This window comes from Canis lupus, chromosome 6 (genome assembly GCF_011100685.1).
Source record: "Canis lupus familiaris isolate Mischka breed German Shepherd chromosome 6, alternate assembly UU_Cfam_GSD_1.0, whole genome shotgun sequence".
In the NCBI taxonomy this organism is placed as follows: domain Eukaryota; kingdom Metazoa; phylum Chordata; class Mammalia; order Carnivora; family Canidae; genus Canis; species Canis lupus.
The window spans coordinates 18,658,207-18,670,832 of NC_049227.1; the positions used below are offsets into that span (position 1 = coordinate 18,658,207).

Here is a 12,626-nt window from a genome sequence, read left to right on the forward strand (position 1 = left end):
ATCCTGGGGCCAGGAGGAGCTGCTGAGGCGTCTGGATGCCATCGCTGAACACATAAGACTACACGCATACATGGACTCTACTCACACTCATGGGGCACACACCGATTCACCCCCCCACCCTGTGTTTCCACAGACCCCCACCCTCGTTCCCACTGCATCCTCACACCCACGGGGGCACACTTCAGTACCAGGACGTTGGGATGGCGGCAGCCGTAGGCTGACATGTTGGTCCCCAGCAGAAACCCAGGGGGATTCCTGGCCCAGATCACCTCGCCGCCACCGGCCAGAAGTCCGGCTGTGTCTGGGCTCAGAGGGTGAGCACCCAGAGGATCTGAGGTCCCCGGGCCTGGGGAAGTGCGGCCAGAACGGGGAGCTGCGCCGGCCTGGGGCTCTGCACTCACTGCCCCTGTCCTGGGGATGCCCGGGCACTGAGGCCCCCTCTGGCAGCCCTTCCCTCTGCGACTTTGCCGGGAAATTCCTGGGGAGGACACAGAGGGCTTCTAGAGCCCACCTGTCCGGGTCGGTTGCCCTTCCCAGGGGCTCAGTGTTCTCATCGGCAAATGGGTTGTGGGGGTCACCAGGTTCTTCCGGCTTGTGCCAGCACACACACACACACACACACACACACACACACACACACGCACGCGCGCGCACACACACACTTTTGCCACATCCAGACATTTGCTACATTTTGCAGAGGGCTTGGCCTCTCCCCCGCAGCCTCCTAGGAAAGGGGCAGGGCGCAGCTGAGCAACATTCAGCCCTCAGCTCCTGGCCCTCCCCTCCCGGCCAGCGTCCGGCCCCAACGCGTCCTTCCTCTTCTGTGCCCGGGTGCGTGCGGGGGGTGGGGGGCGGGGGGGGCTGGGGGTCGCAGGCTGGGGCGGCCAGGAGAGGGGATTAGGGGTGGGGCTGCGGGACGATCTGCCAGGGGGTGCGAAGGGCCGGGAGCAACTAGTCAGGGTTCCAGGGTCCGGGACGGTGTGTGTGCTGGGGGGTGGGGGGGGGGGTCTGCCCGCAAGCTCTCTTGCTCCGGTGTCAGGGGGGCCTCTGAATCCTCGGGTCTGTGGGGCTCGGCTCCGCTGCGCCCAGCCCCCGCCCCACAGGCGGGCCAGAGGTCTTTGGGTGGCTGACCCGGCGCCCGCCCGCCCGCCGCCCCGCGCTCCTGCCTCCCGCCGCCGCGGGTGGGGGTGGGGGTGGGGGTGGGGGTGGGGGGGAGGCGGTCGGACTCGCAGCGGCCCCCGCCCCCGCCCCCGGCGTGGCGCGCGCGGCGCGGGTGCGGGTGCGGGGGTCCCGGCGGCGGGGGCGGGCTCAGACGCAGATCTCGATGGCCGTGGCCAGCACCACCTGCCCTTTGCTCTTGTCCGCGCGGCCGTCCGTCCTGCCGGGGGGCCCCGGGGGCGCCAGGCCGGCCTCGGGCACGGGCACGGGCACGGGCACCGGCACGGGCACGGGCACGGGCACGGGGACGGGGACCGGCACGGGCGCGGGCGCGGGCGCGGGCCCCACGGCGGGGGCCGCGGGCCGGGAGCCGCTGCCGCTCTCGGTCAGCACCGTCCGCTTGAGCGGCCCGGGAGCCTCGAGGCGCAGCGGCCCGGCGGGCGGGCGGTCCCCGGCGGGCTTGCGCGCGCGGTGCGAGGGCCGGCGCCGCAGCTCGGACGTGAGCTCGTGCTTGAGGAAGCGGAACACCTCCTTGGCCGGCCCGCGGCGCTCGGGCTCCAGGGCCAGCAGGCGCTGGAACATGCGCAGCGCGGGCTCGGTGAAGCGGCGCCACTGCGACGGCAGCCCCGGCAGGCGGCCCCGCTGCCAGCGCACGAACTCCTCGAAGAAGGCGTCCGCGCCCGACGCCGCCTCCCACGGGAAGTTGCCGGTGAGCACGCAGAAGATGAGCACGCCGAAGGCCCACACGTCCACGCCGGTGTCCACCGCGAAGCCGTCGGCGCGGCCCGCCTGGCACACCTCGGGCGCCGTGTACGGGATGGTGCCGCTGACCCGCTTCACGCGGCAGCCCACGCGGCGCGTCATGCCGAAGTCGGCCAGCTTCACGCGGCGGCACTCGCGGTCGAACAGCAGCACGTTCTCGGGCTTGATGTCGCGGTGCACCAGCTGCCGCCCGTGCATGAAGTCCAGCGCCAGGCCCAGCTGCTGCACACAGCGCTTCACCGTGTCCTCGGGGAGCCCCACCTGCGGGGGCGGAGCGCTCAGGGACGGCTGGTCCAGGTCCGCCGTCCCGTCCATCCCATCCCTCCCCACTGCTGCCAGTGCCCCCTCGCCTGTGCCCCTACCTGCTGCCCGCCCCCACCCCACCGCGGGGGGTGCTCCTGCTCCCAGTCTGGCCCGCTAGTTTTCACCCCGCACCCTTCTCCCCTGGTCACTGAGCGCCCACGGTGGGCAAGGCGCCCCACTGAGCGCCCTCGCCCGCACCATCTCACCAACTCCTGGTGGCTGCGATTGCGCTGCTTCCCTCGTAGGGACCTAAGGCTCCGAGAGGCCCTGCCACTGGCCACCTGGGCGCCAGAGCTGACTCGCACCTAGCAGGCACCACCAAATGCAGAGCCAGGAGCCTGGAACCCTCCTGGCACTCTCCCTGCTCCAGGAGGCCCCTGGAGGCCCTGCCGCCTCATCTCCCCTCTGGTGTCCCCACTGTTCCTACGTAGCTGCTGAGAAAGGTGTCCACTGGACCTTGTCCCATCCTCCAGCTGCCGCCCTTGGAGTGCCTGGCCTGGCTGTCCTGGGGCCAGGAGGCCCTCTCCTGTCCCTGCACCACCACACCATGTACCTGAGGAGGAATGATGTCAAACAGGTCCCCGGCGGGCGCATACTCTTGGGCGAAGACATAGCAGTCCTCCGTCTCAAAAACCACGTCAAAGACCTTGATGATGAAGGGGCTGGAGGAGAGGCTGTTGGTGATGCTCACCTCCCGCAGGAAGTTCTTCAGCTTGGTCTTGTTCTTGTTCACAAACTTCAGCGCCATTTTCGTGCCTGATGGGGCAGCAGCCACAGCAGTGAAGGCCTCTGTCCCTGCGCCCCTGCACCTGACATCCCCGAGACAGCGCGAGCCTGTCCATGTCTTACTGGTAGGAAACTGAGACCCCAGCAAGAGGAAGGGACTTGCCAGAAGCCATGCAGGGAAGTCATGCAGTTCCTGCCCCTGACTGGCTGTGAGCCTATGGCGTGGGGAAGGCATCGCACTCCTGGTTTAGTGAGAAAATTCTGGAGCAGACTACTGGGGTCTGGCCCTGGCTCTCTAGTTGCATGACCTTAGATGACTGACTGGATCTCTGGGTCTCAGTGTCCTCATCTGAGAAATGGAGTTGGCCATTCTGACCTCCCAGAGAGATCACCTACCTCTCCTTAAGAATGGTGCTCTGTTTCCAAGGACCCACCCTCAGCTTTGTCCACTTCCCTGGGGTCAGCGATCACTAATATGCCGGTGATTCCCCAAACACCACTGGCAGCCCTGACTTCTCTCCTGACCTCAGCTGGCCCCAAGCAGCCCACCCTCCAGTCTGGGCTCTGTACCTCCCTCTCAGGTCTCCCTGGGCTGTTCAGGTTGCATCTCTCCCCCTGGATCACTAACTGTGTCTCCCTGCTGACTTCTTGGCTCCTGAAGAGAGTCCCCGAGAGCCCGAGACAAGTCCCTACCCTGGCCCTCAAAATTGGCCACCCTGTGGCCCAGATGCTCACCTGTGCCCTTATAGGCCACCAAGTCGACCTTCCCATAGGTGCCCTTGCCTAGCTCCCGGACGAGCTCGTAGTGCTTGGTGACATCGCTAGCTGCTAGTGTGCGGAGGGTCAGTGCCTGCATGTCTTCAGTGAGGAGGGGCACGCCTGCACCCAGCCCAGGGGCAGTCCCTGGCCCACAGCAGGGCAGGGAGCGGGGTGGCTCGGGCTCTGGGCAGCCCACGCTCATCTTCTCCCTGTTATGGGGGATGTGGCATGAAATGTGACGTCAAGCTGGGGGCCCCCTAGTCCACCCACCTCCTCCCTCCCCAGTACCTAGGGCCCTGGGACATCAGGCTCAAGATGACCACAAGGGGGCGACAAGCATCTTTGTTGGATCCCCTTTCCCCAAAGCATCAGGGCCTTGGGCTGAGCCAGCACTCCCAGGAGACACCACCAGTCACTGCCCCCACAGTCCCCACTGGGTACCACCAGCCTGTCTGTCTCAAGCTGTCATCCAGACACAGCATTGGACAAGGCACACCCTCATAACCTATGTCACACAAAGACACTCCACAGACCAAGTCCACACGGGTGCTCCGATTCACAGATACTGATCAGCACCTGCTGTTGGCCAGGGGCTTGCTGTTCAGAGACATGGGGACGCAACACTAACAAGCACATAAGAATCCCACCCTCATGGGACTTGTGTTCCAAGGAGGGTGATGGACAATAAACCTAGTGAACACATGAATTATATATTATGATAAAATGTGGTCTAGGCTTTTGAGAACAGAAGGCAGGAGGTGGGGAAGGTGATATCTGAGGGCAGGGGTCACAGTATCAAATTCCTCAACCAAGTAGTCTCAGCCCAAACTCGGGCAGGATGGCACAGTTATGGCCACACACCCAACCACGGCCTTCTACCCCTGCCCCTCCACAGACACCACCGCCCTGCTCAGGTACATGTGTCCTCTCAGGGTGCCACCCAGCCTCCCCCAGTCTCCCCCAGACACAAGGAGAGTGCAGGTCCCGCAAAGACCCACCCTGCCCTAGCCCCACCCTCCACATTCATAGCCTGACTGACCCTTTTGGGACTCACACAAACTACACCCACGCATCAGAGGTACTGAGTCTGTCCCCAGTCGGTGTTGGGGGGCAGAGAGCTGCCGTGCAGAGTCCAGCAAATGCCCATCTGGGGCCTGCATTTCTTGTCTGTCAAGTGTGTGTGTGTGGGGGGTTGGGCTGGGGAGCGGAGCTTCCAGGAGCAGGTGTCCACATGTCTGTGCGTGTACCGGCAGGAGAGGCACAGAATCCTCCATAAGCTGAGCCCCAGGAGCCTGCCTCTCAGTGCACCTCCTCTGCCCTCACCTCACTCCCTCCTACCTCCAAGTCCCAGGTGACTCAGCCAGCATTCCCCCAGCCCCCCACCTCTACAAGACGGCCCAGGGCTCTCAGAGAGAAAGCAGGCTTGGAACCAGCTGGCCTGGCTTTGAATCTAGCTGTCACCTGCTTAGCTGGATGGCCTTGGGCAAGTACCTTCATCTTTCCTTGCCTTAATTTTCCATCCACATAAAGGATATAGCAGTGCCTTGTCCCTATGGGCTTGTGACTTCCTAAATGACTTAGCCGGGGTACACAGTAAGTGCTCTCTAAGTGCCAGGTGTCGTGTGCCCTCAGTAGTGTGATCTGTGTTCCCCCTCAGCTGAGCCAGCGGAGGCCGTGAGTAGGGGTGGGCTCTCCGGGAGCCCCTCTGTGCTCCCCCTGGCCCAGCAGCTCCCCTGCCAGTCTCCTCCTCTGCCTTCCCCTTCCCTCTTGGCACGACCCAGACTCCCACTTCACACAGAGAGGAGGAACATCAGGAGGGAACTTCCTGGCCTCCCACCCAGCCCCAAACGGAGCTCCATCTGCACGTCCTCCGGCTGGCTGGGGGAGCAGGGGGCCCTCTTCCCCTCCTCCGATTTGGCTCCTGCCCCTTCTGCTGCCTCAGGATCCTGCTCCCCCAATCAGCCCCCTTCCCCTCCATTCATGAGCAAGCCTTGTTCTATAGAACCTTCCCCTGCCACATCCACTGCCTTTCCCTTCCTAATTCCTTTGGTCTGAACATATGCCAGGAGTCTGCCTGAAACACCACATGAAAGCCCTCAGAGGGGCTGGCCTGGGGCTTGCATCAGCCTGTCTCAGAGACCCCCCCAGGGGGAGGGATGGTGCCAGGCCCAAGGACTCGGGGTCCTGCTGCCCCTACCGCCACCACCCTCCATGTGCTAAACCCAACTGGGCCATGGCACCTGTCACCAGGTCTCTGCAGTCCCAGCCCTGGCTGGATAGCACTGGGTCCTTCTTACTGCAGCCACCAACTAGGCTAAAGTGGACGGCCTCTCTCCACGATGGTCTTGCCCTGCTTTCAGGGCTGGAAGGGGTCACCCCTCCTGACCTCTGTCCAATGCCCATACACAGTGGGAGTGTGGTTCTGAGTGAGGAAACATGGGCGATCTGCTTTGATGCAGCAGGGAGAGGGAAGGCCGTTTGTGGGTGAGCGGCCTCAGGCCCTTTCTGAGGGGAGTGTGGGCCTCTCCCCCAGGGGTTCCGGTGAGTACACCCCCTCGGTGCCTTGAACTCTTCCCCCTGGCCGCCAGTGAGAGGCTGTGAGCTGCTCTGCTGACCTACTTCTCCTGATGTGTGGACTCTGCGACGGTTGCTGTGCTGGGCAGGCCGTGGGTGTGCAGGCACAGGGGCACACGTGTGTGCAATGCTTCCACTTCGGGCTTTGGCCCTGCCATTTTGGGCTGTGTCTGCATCCTCTGGGAGACTGACTGGCAGCTGCAAGTTGCTAGCTCTTCTTCCTTCTCTCCCCTCCTCCCTCAGCCAGAGACTGTTGGGTGCGTGGCTCATCTCATCCCTGCTGCTTTGGCCTCAGAGCTGCACCGTGCAGCCACCAGTCTGGGTCAGGCGCACAGCCACAGCGGGGTGGGTCTGGGCCCCACATCTGCTGCCTGCATCCAGGTTCAGCCCTTTGACCACCACTCTGCACTGCCTCTCTCTGGTCTCCTTTGCCGGGTTTGCTGCCTGCCTTTACCTACCCCTGCACCAGCCGCAATCTTCTGGGTCTTCACCCTCAGGTCCCCCTCCTCCAGGAAGCCTTCCTGCTGCCCTGGGTGCTGATTTCTGCCTCTGCCGAGCCCCAGGATTCACACAGCGTCTGTGCGTGTCTCTGACAGTTCCTGTTGAATGTCTTGGGGTGGTCTCAACCCTGTCCCGTCTGTCCCCATCAACAGACCAAGAGCTTCCTGGGGCTAGGGGCTACATATGATCCAACTTTCTTTCATCCCTTTCCTTGGTTCCCAGGACCCAGTTTTGGGGGTCTTCACTACTGACCCGTCCCTCCTTCATGACCTCCCCCCACCCCACCCCCCCACCCCTTTCAGGCCTGTTCTCTGCAAGGCATCGGCAGGCAACAAGGAATTAATCCACACAGCCTGCGTCACAGCCCCAGGTACACACTGCCTCTGACCCAGTTACCACGCATGTGATTTAAGAGTCACAGTGGGGAGTGACAGAAACAGCACGGGCCTCGGGGCTCAGCAGGCTTGCCCTTGATCCTGCCGCACGCCACTTCTTAGCACGCCACTTCTTAGCCGGGTGACCTTGAGCCAGTCACTTGTCTGGGCCTCGGCGGCCACACCTTTACAACCAGGAAATCACAACAATGAAACGGCAGCAGCTACCACTGACATTGGGCCCTGCTCTAAGGATGAGCTCATCTTCACGATTCAGCGGATAAGTGTTCTCATGATCCTTGTTTTAGGGGCACAGAGGGCCTAGAGAGCTTGCCCAAGGTCACACGGCTCACGTTGGGATTGGCTCCAAAGTCGGTGCTCTTAACTACTGTTTTCCCAAGTCAGAATGTTGGAGCGTCTCGTCTGGATCCCTGGGTATCCAAGTGGGGAAACTGAGCCCAGGAGAGCACAAAACCTGAGCCAAAGCTACTCATGCCTTGCTGGGCCCCCGCTGAGAGCGGCTTGGGTGGCAGGTACTGTCCAGGTGTTTCCCATGTATTAACTCACTTAATCTTCACAGCAGTGGGTTCAGAGCAACTTCTTTCAGGCGGGGGCTCGAGGCCAGACAGTAAAGGAAGACACACTGGCTCCCTGAGCACTTGAGGGCATATACGCCTGCCTGGCATTGGCAGGAACTTGACCTAAAATTAGTTTACCTTCATCACCATTGCCTGTGGATTTGGTGACTGTGAACTTCCCACCAGCAGGTGATGGAGGCCCGTGGCTACCCTCTTCCCCTCCCCTTCCATCCTGTGCGGTTGACACTACTATCCACACTCAAGCTGACTGTGCTGTTCCGGGGGACCCCACAGGCCTTGCACCTCAAGTGTGTGTCCTCACTGGCCCCGAGGGAGGCCCTTGGTTTCCCGTCTGTTGCTGAAGGCAGGTGGGTGTCACCCGATCTTCTCAGCAGCCGTTGCACTCTCGCCCTGTGGGCTGGGTCTTCCGCCACAAGCCAGGAGGGCTTCCCAAGCACGAAGCAAGACAGAACCGCCTACCACTTCCTGTTGGCAGGTGGCTTGAGCTGGGTACCTCTCTTATAAAAACTACACCCAATGCATAACCCAACTCAGGCCCACTTTGGAACCTCTCTTCCCTATCACACACACATACACACGGTGCCAGCCTGGCAAAATTTCAGAGTCCTCATAAGTATCCTGAGAAGGAGGGCAAGATGTCTCCTGTGTTTTTTTTTTTTTTTTTTTAAACAGCTTAACTTTGTATACATCACAAAATTTACCCACAGAAGGTATACAATTCAATGATTTTAGTAAGTGTCCATTGCCACAACCGAGCGATACTTTTATATATATATATATTTTATAGATGAAGCAGAGAGGCCCAGGAAGTTGGTGATTGACTATGGAAACTTTGTGTTTCCTCTTTTATAATACAGAGCTGCTGCTGGAAAGCAGCTGTCAGCAAGGAACTAACTATACGGTTTCTGCTCGCCTCACATCTAGGTGTGGCCACGTGACCAGTTTCCCCAGTTGAACGTGAGCAGAAACGACAATGGCTGTCACTCCTGGGTGGGGTCTCTTGAGAGTGGGCGGGGCTTCTCTATTATCTCTTCTATACCTGGGCTTGATTCAGAGGCCTCCTGGGTTCTATAAGACAGTGAAGCTAGGAGCTAGGAGGAGCCTGGGTGCTTGGCTGTGGGAGGTCTCCTGCTGATGAGGATGACCCACTCAGCATTTTATGGAAGCCAGAAGTAAATATCTGTTGTGTTAGACTGCTGAGCTATAGGAGCTTATTTGTTATAGCAGCTAGAACTACACTAATCCAGGGATTATGTAGCAAGGAAGCCAAAGAGCTAGGACTTGAACCTCTGTGTGTCCAACTGCCTGGAGGATGACCAGTCTGTAAAGAGTGGGGGGCCTGCTCTTGTCTCTTGGGAAAATAAGAATACTGGTAAATATATATTGAGTGTTCCCATATGCCAAGTGCTGGGCTAACTATAATGGATTAAATTATTGGACAATCACAAGTCTAGGCGGTAGGTGCTACTATTATTACCTCATCTTACAGAAGGGACAGTGATGTATTGATGGGCTAAGTAATTTGGATTTTAATATAGGGTGTCAGGCTTCAGGTCCCATGCTTGTATGTACTGCGTCCTCTGAGGCTCCTGAGGGTAAACCCAAGCAGAGAGCAACCCCAAATGAGACCGTTCTCACGTCACATCAGGGAGGAAATGCATTCTCTATCACTGGGGGTAGAGAGGCAGAGACTGGATGCCCATCTGTTGGAAAATTGGAGGGTGGGGGTGGGGTGAGGTTGGACCAAGTGCCATCAGCCAGCCCTTTCTTACTTTCACTCTGGGAGTCTAATTCTCTTTCCCCATGCCCAGGTCCCCTCCCTCAGGTCACCACACCCATGCTGTGCCCTTAGCACAGGCAAGCCCCAGGGGTATCCTTAACAAAGTCCTGTCTGGAAGGATTCCTTTGAATAGACGATTGTTGCTGGGTAGTGGGTCACTGCTCTGGGTTGGTCTTATTATTAAAAGCCACGTGACAAATGCAGCCATAAGCCATTATTTCAGGTATTGAGTGGGGACAGAGGGCCTGCTTCACTTTGCTTCTATGTAGAGTGAGGGGCTGCAGCCTCACTCCCCTAGCCTACATGGCTGAGCTGGCTTGGGATCCCCCCAACCCCCTTTCCTGCCTCTAGGCTTTTCCCTCCAAGTCCTCCTTATCTATGTCTTAAAACCACATTTAACCCACTCCTTGCCTTGCTCAAGCATTTTCAGTGGCTTCTTGAGTCAGCCTCTGGTGTTTTTCCTGCTCAGCATGAATTTCCCTCTCTCAGGCCATGTGTTTCAGGAGGGTTGTCTACTGAAGATCCATCCCATCCACCAGATCACTATGACTGGTTCGGAGATGAACCTGTGACCAAAGGGGACCCACTGGGATCTAGACCTAGGACTCTGGCTGCAGCTATTAGGAAAGAGATACCTCCTGACCCCGGGATGCAAAGCGGGAGGACAAAGTCTGGAACTGTGGGGGCTGGCTTTGCCACCGTGTGGGGACTGCCTGCCAGAGAATGAAGCATCAGAGAAGAAAAGCAGAGCTGTAAAGTAGAGAGGTTTCTGATGACTCTGGGCACCTGGGTGTAGGCATGACTAAAGCCAATTATACTCCTGACCATTTGTTTTGTGCATCGATACATTTCCTTTTTGGCTTAAGCCACTTTGAGTTGAATTTATGTAACTTGCAACCTAAAGATTCCCGACAAGCGTATCTACTCAGGCCTGGGCACTGTGCTGGGTGCTGGCATGGGGTGAGTAGGTTAGAGAAATGCACCAGGTAAAAGACATGAACCTATGAATTAGGAAGGCAGACAAAATAAGGACTCAGATAATGGGAAGGCCAGAAAGGCAATGTTAAGTGCTCCAGCATTTCAAGGAGGGCATGGCAGTGGGGTCAGGGTGGCTTCCTGGAAGAGGTAACACACAAATGGGCTTTTTGTTTGTTTGTTTTTTCACAAATGGGCTTTGAAGGGGATTGACAATCCAGCAAGAAACCTAAGAGCTCCTTGAAAGCAAGCCCCAAGCCTTAATCACCTCAGTATTCCTAGCACTTAGCCAGTGTGTGACAAATGCTAGGTGCATAATTCTTTACGTGTTTGGCAAGTTGTAACTTTTTATGTCTTGGCTTTCTTGAAATGACCCTGCAGGCACATAGTTATTTTCCCAGGGGTTGTGTAAGGTATCATTAGCCCCATTTTAACGACGCAGAGACTGATGGCCAGAAGAAAACAGTGATTTGTTCAAAATCACACAGAAGGTCAATGGCAGAGCTGGGCTAGAGGCCAGGACATCTGTAGGGTGAGGTGTGCTCTCCCTCTCACAGCCCAGCCTGAGCACAGCAGAGGGGGGGCGTGGCTGGGAGTGACACTGGTGGGGACAGAGAGCCTAGAGGTGCTATGGAAGAGGAAAGTGATATAACTGTAACACTAAGGATTCCTGATGTGTGCCAAGACCTCACCGAAATTAACTTATCTAAGCCTCACAATATCTTACGACACAGGGACTGTTATTCACTCCAACTTACAGATGAGGAAACTGAGGCCCAGAGCACTCATGTCACTTGATCAAGATCATCCAATAAATGGCAGGGCTGGGATTCAAAGCCAGGCACTGTCACTGCAGTGTCCAAAAGCCTAACCACTCTCTTTGATTGCTCCTAAACTGATACGGTGCAAATCATCACTCATTCTCCATATGCCAGTGCTTCATATCGGGGCTGTCATTGTCACAGCAACTCCATGTTGCAGATCAGAATGCTGAGGCTCAGAGGGGTTAAGCTGCCTGCCCAAGGCCACTCAGCTGGTAAAGGGTAGAGACAAAGACTGAACACTGAACTTCCCGGCTCATCTCCTCTTCTCTACTCTTGGTCTCTGGCCCTTCTGTCTTCAGCACCACAGGCGAGGACAGCACCCAGGCCTGCCCAGCACCAAGTGCAAGGCTAGGAGAGGCGGGAGGAGGGGAGCGCCTCGCAGCCCCCACGGAGGCACCACTGCAGACCTGGAACCCGGGCCCTCCCCTCCCCGGGGCTGGAAACGTATGCGTGCATATACTGCCATTTATTTAACCAAACTCCTACTGGGTCATGTTCACCTTTTGGCTACTGTCAACAAAGAGTAGCCTTGTACCTAAGTCATTTTGCAGTGTGCAGATGTGTCTCTATGCCCAGTTCTAGAAATGGGTGGCCAGGTTAAAGGGTGAGTGCGTTTGGAATTTCTGTAGAATGTTCGGTGTCCCCCAGAGGGCCGCGCCGATCACTGGCCCTCCTCCAGCCATGTAAGAGAGAGCTGCTTCTTGGTGGAGCACAGCAGCTGCCACCAGCTCCCTCGCCCTCTCTGGGCCTCTGTATCACTTTATAGTTTAGTATGCTACTTTGAAATGGCAAAAAATACGAATAGGTTTCTCGCTTGCTTGTATCTGTATAAAGCAACCCTGGAATCAACACCAGACATTAATAAAGGTACTGCACCACCCTCAGCACTCACTCCCACTGGTCTGAGCCATCCTGGTCCGTCAGGTACTGCAGGAACTTCCTAACTGGTCCCTCCACCCCCCACCACAATCGGTCCCTGACCCAGCAGCCAGGGAGCCTGGCAGGAACCACTCAGGGCACATTGTTCCCCAGCTCAGCACTCACACCCACCCTCAGCTCCCATTTCATTCCAGAGTCCTTACAAGGGCCCTCAATTTACCCATCTGACCTGTCTCCTCCTTCCCTCTGCTCTAGACACACTGGTCTCCGGGCTGTTCCCCAAACATGACAGCTCCCGGCCTGGGGGTGGTTCCCTCTGCCCTTAAACGGCCATATGGCTCCATTCCCCTAAGTTCTGCTCAAATGACATCTTCTCAGCTTGGGCTACCTTACCGCACTCCCCTTATTCTGC

The 12,626-nt window shown here is 58.1% G+C and overlaps 1 protein-coding gene across 2 annotated transcripts in view; it reads right to left on the minus strand.

Moving 5' to 3' along the window:
* Positions 1-1,308: 1,308 nt before the first annotated feature.
* The window catches only part of SBK1 (SH3 domain binding kinase 1), a 48,028-nt gene continuing 36,710 nt past the window's right edge, over positions 1,309-12,626 (minus strand). For both annotated transcript variants that reach the window (XM_038539971.1, XM_038539972.1), the window contains exons 2-4: positions 3,685-3,917; positions 2,777-2,979; positions 1,309-2,181 (exon numbers count right to left, since the gene is read on the minus strand). In XM_038539971.1, the coding sequence (XP_038395899.1) occupies positions 1,309-2,181; positions 2,777-2,979; positions 3,685-3,910 (1,302 nt within the window). In that variant the 5' untranslated portion in view covers positions 3,911-3,917. The remainder of the gene's footprint in view (positions 2,182-2,776; positions 2,980-3,684; positions 3,918-12,626) is intronic.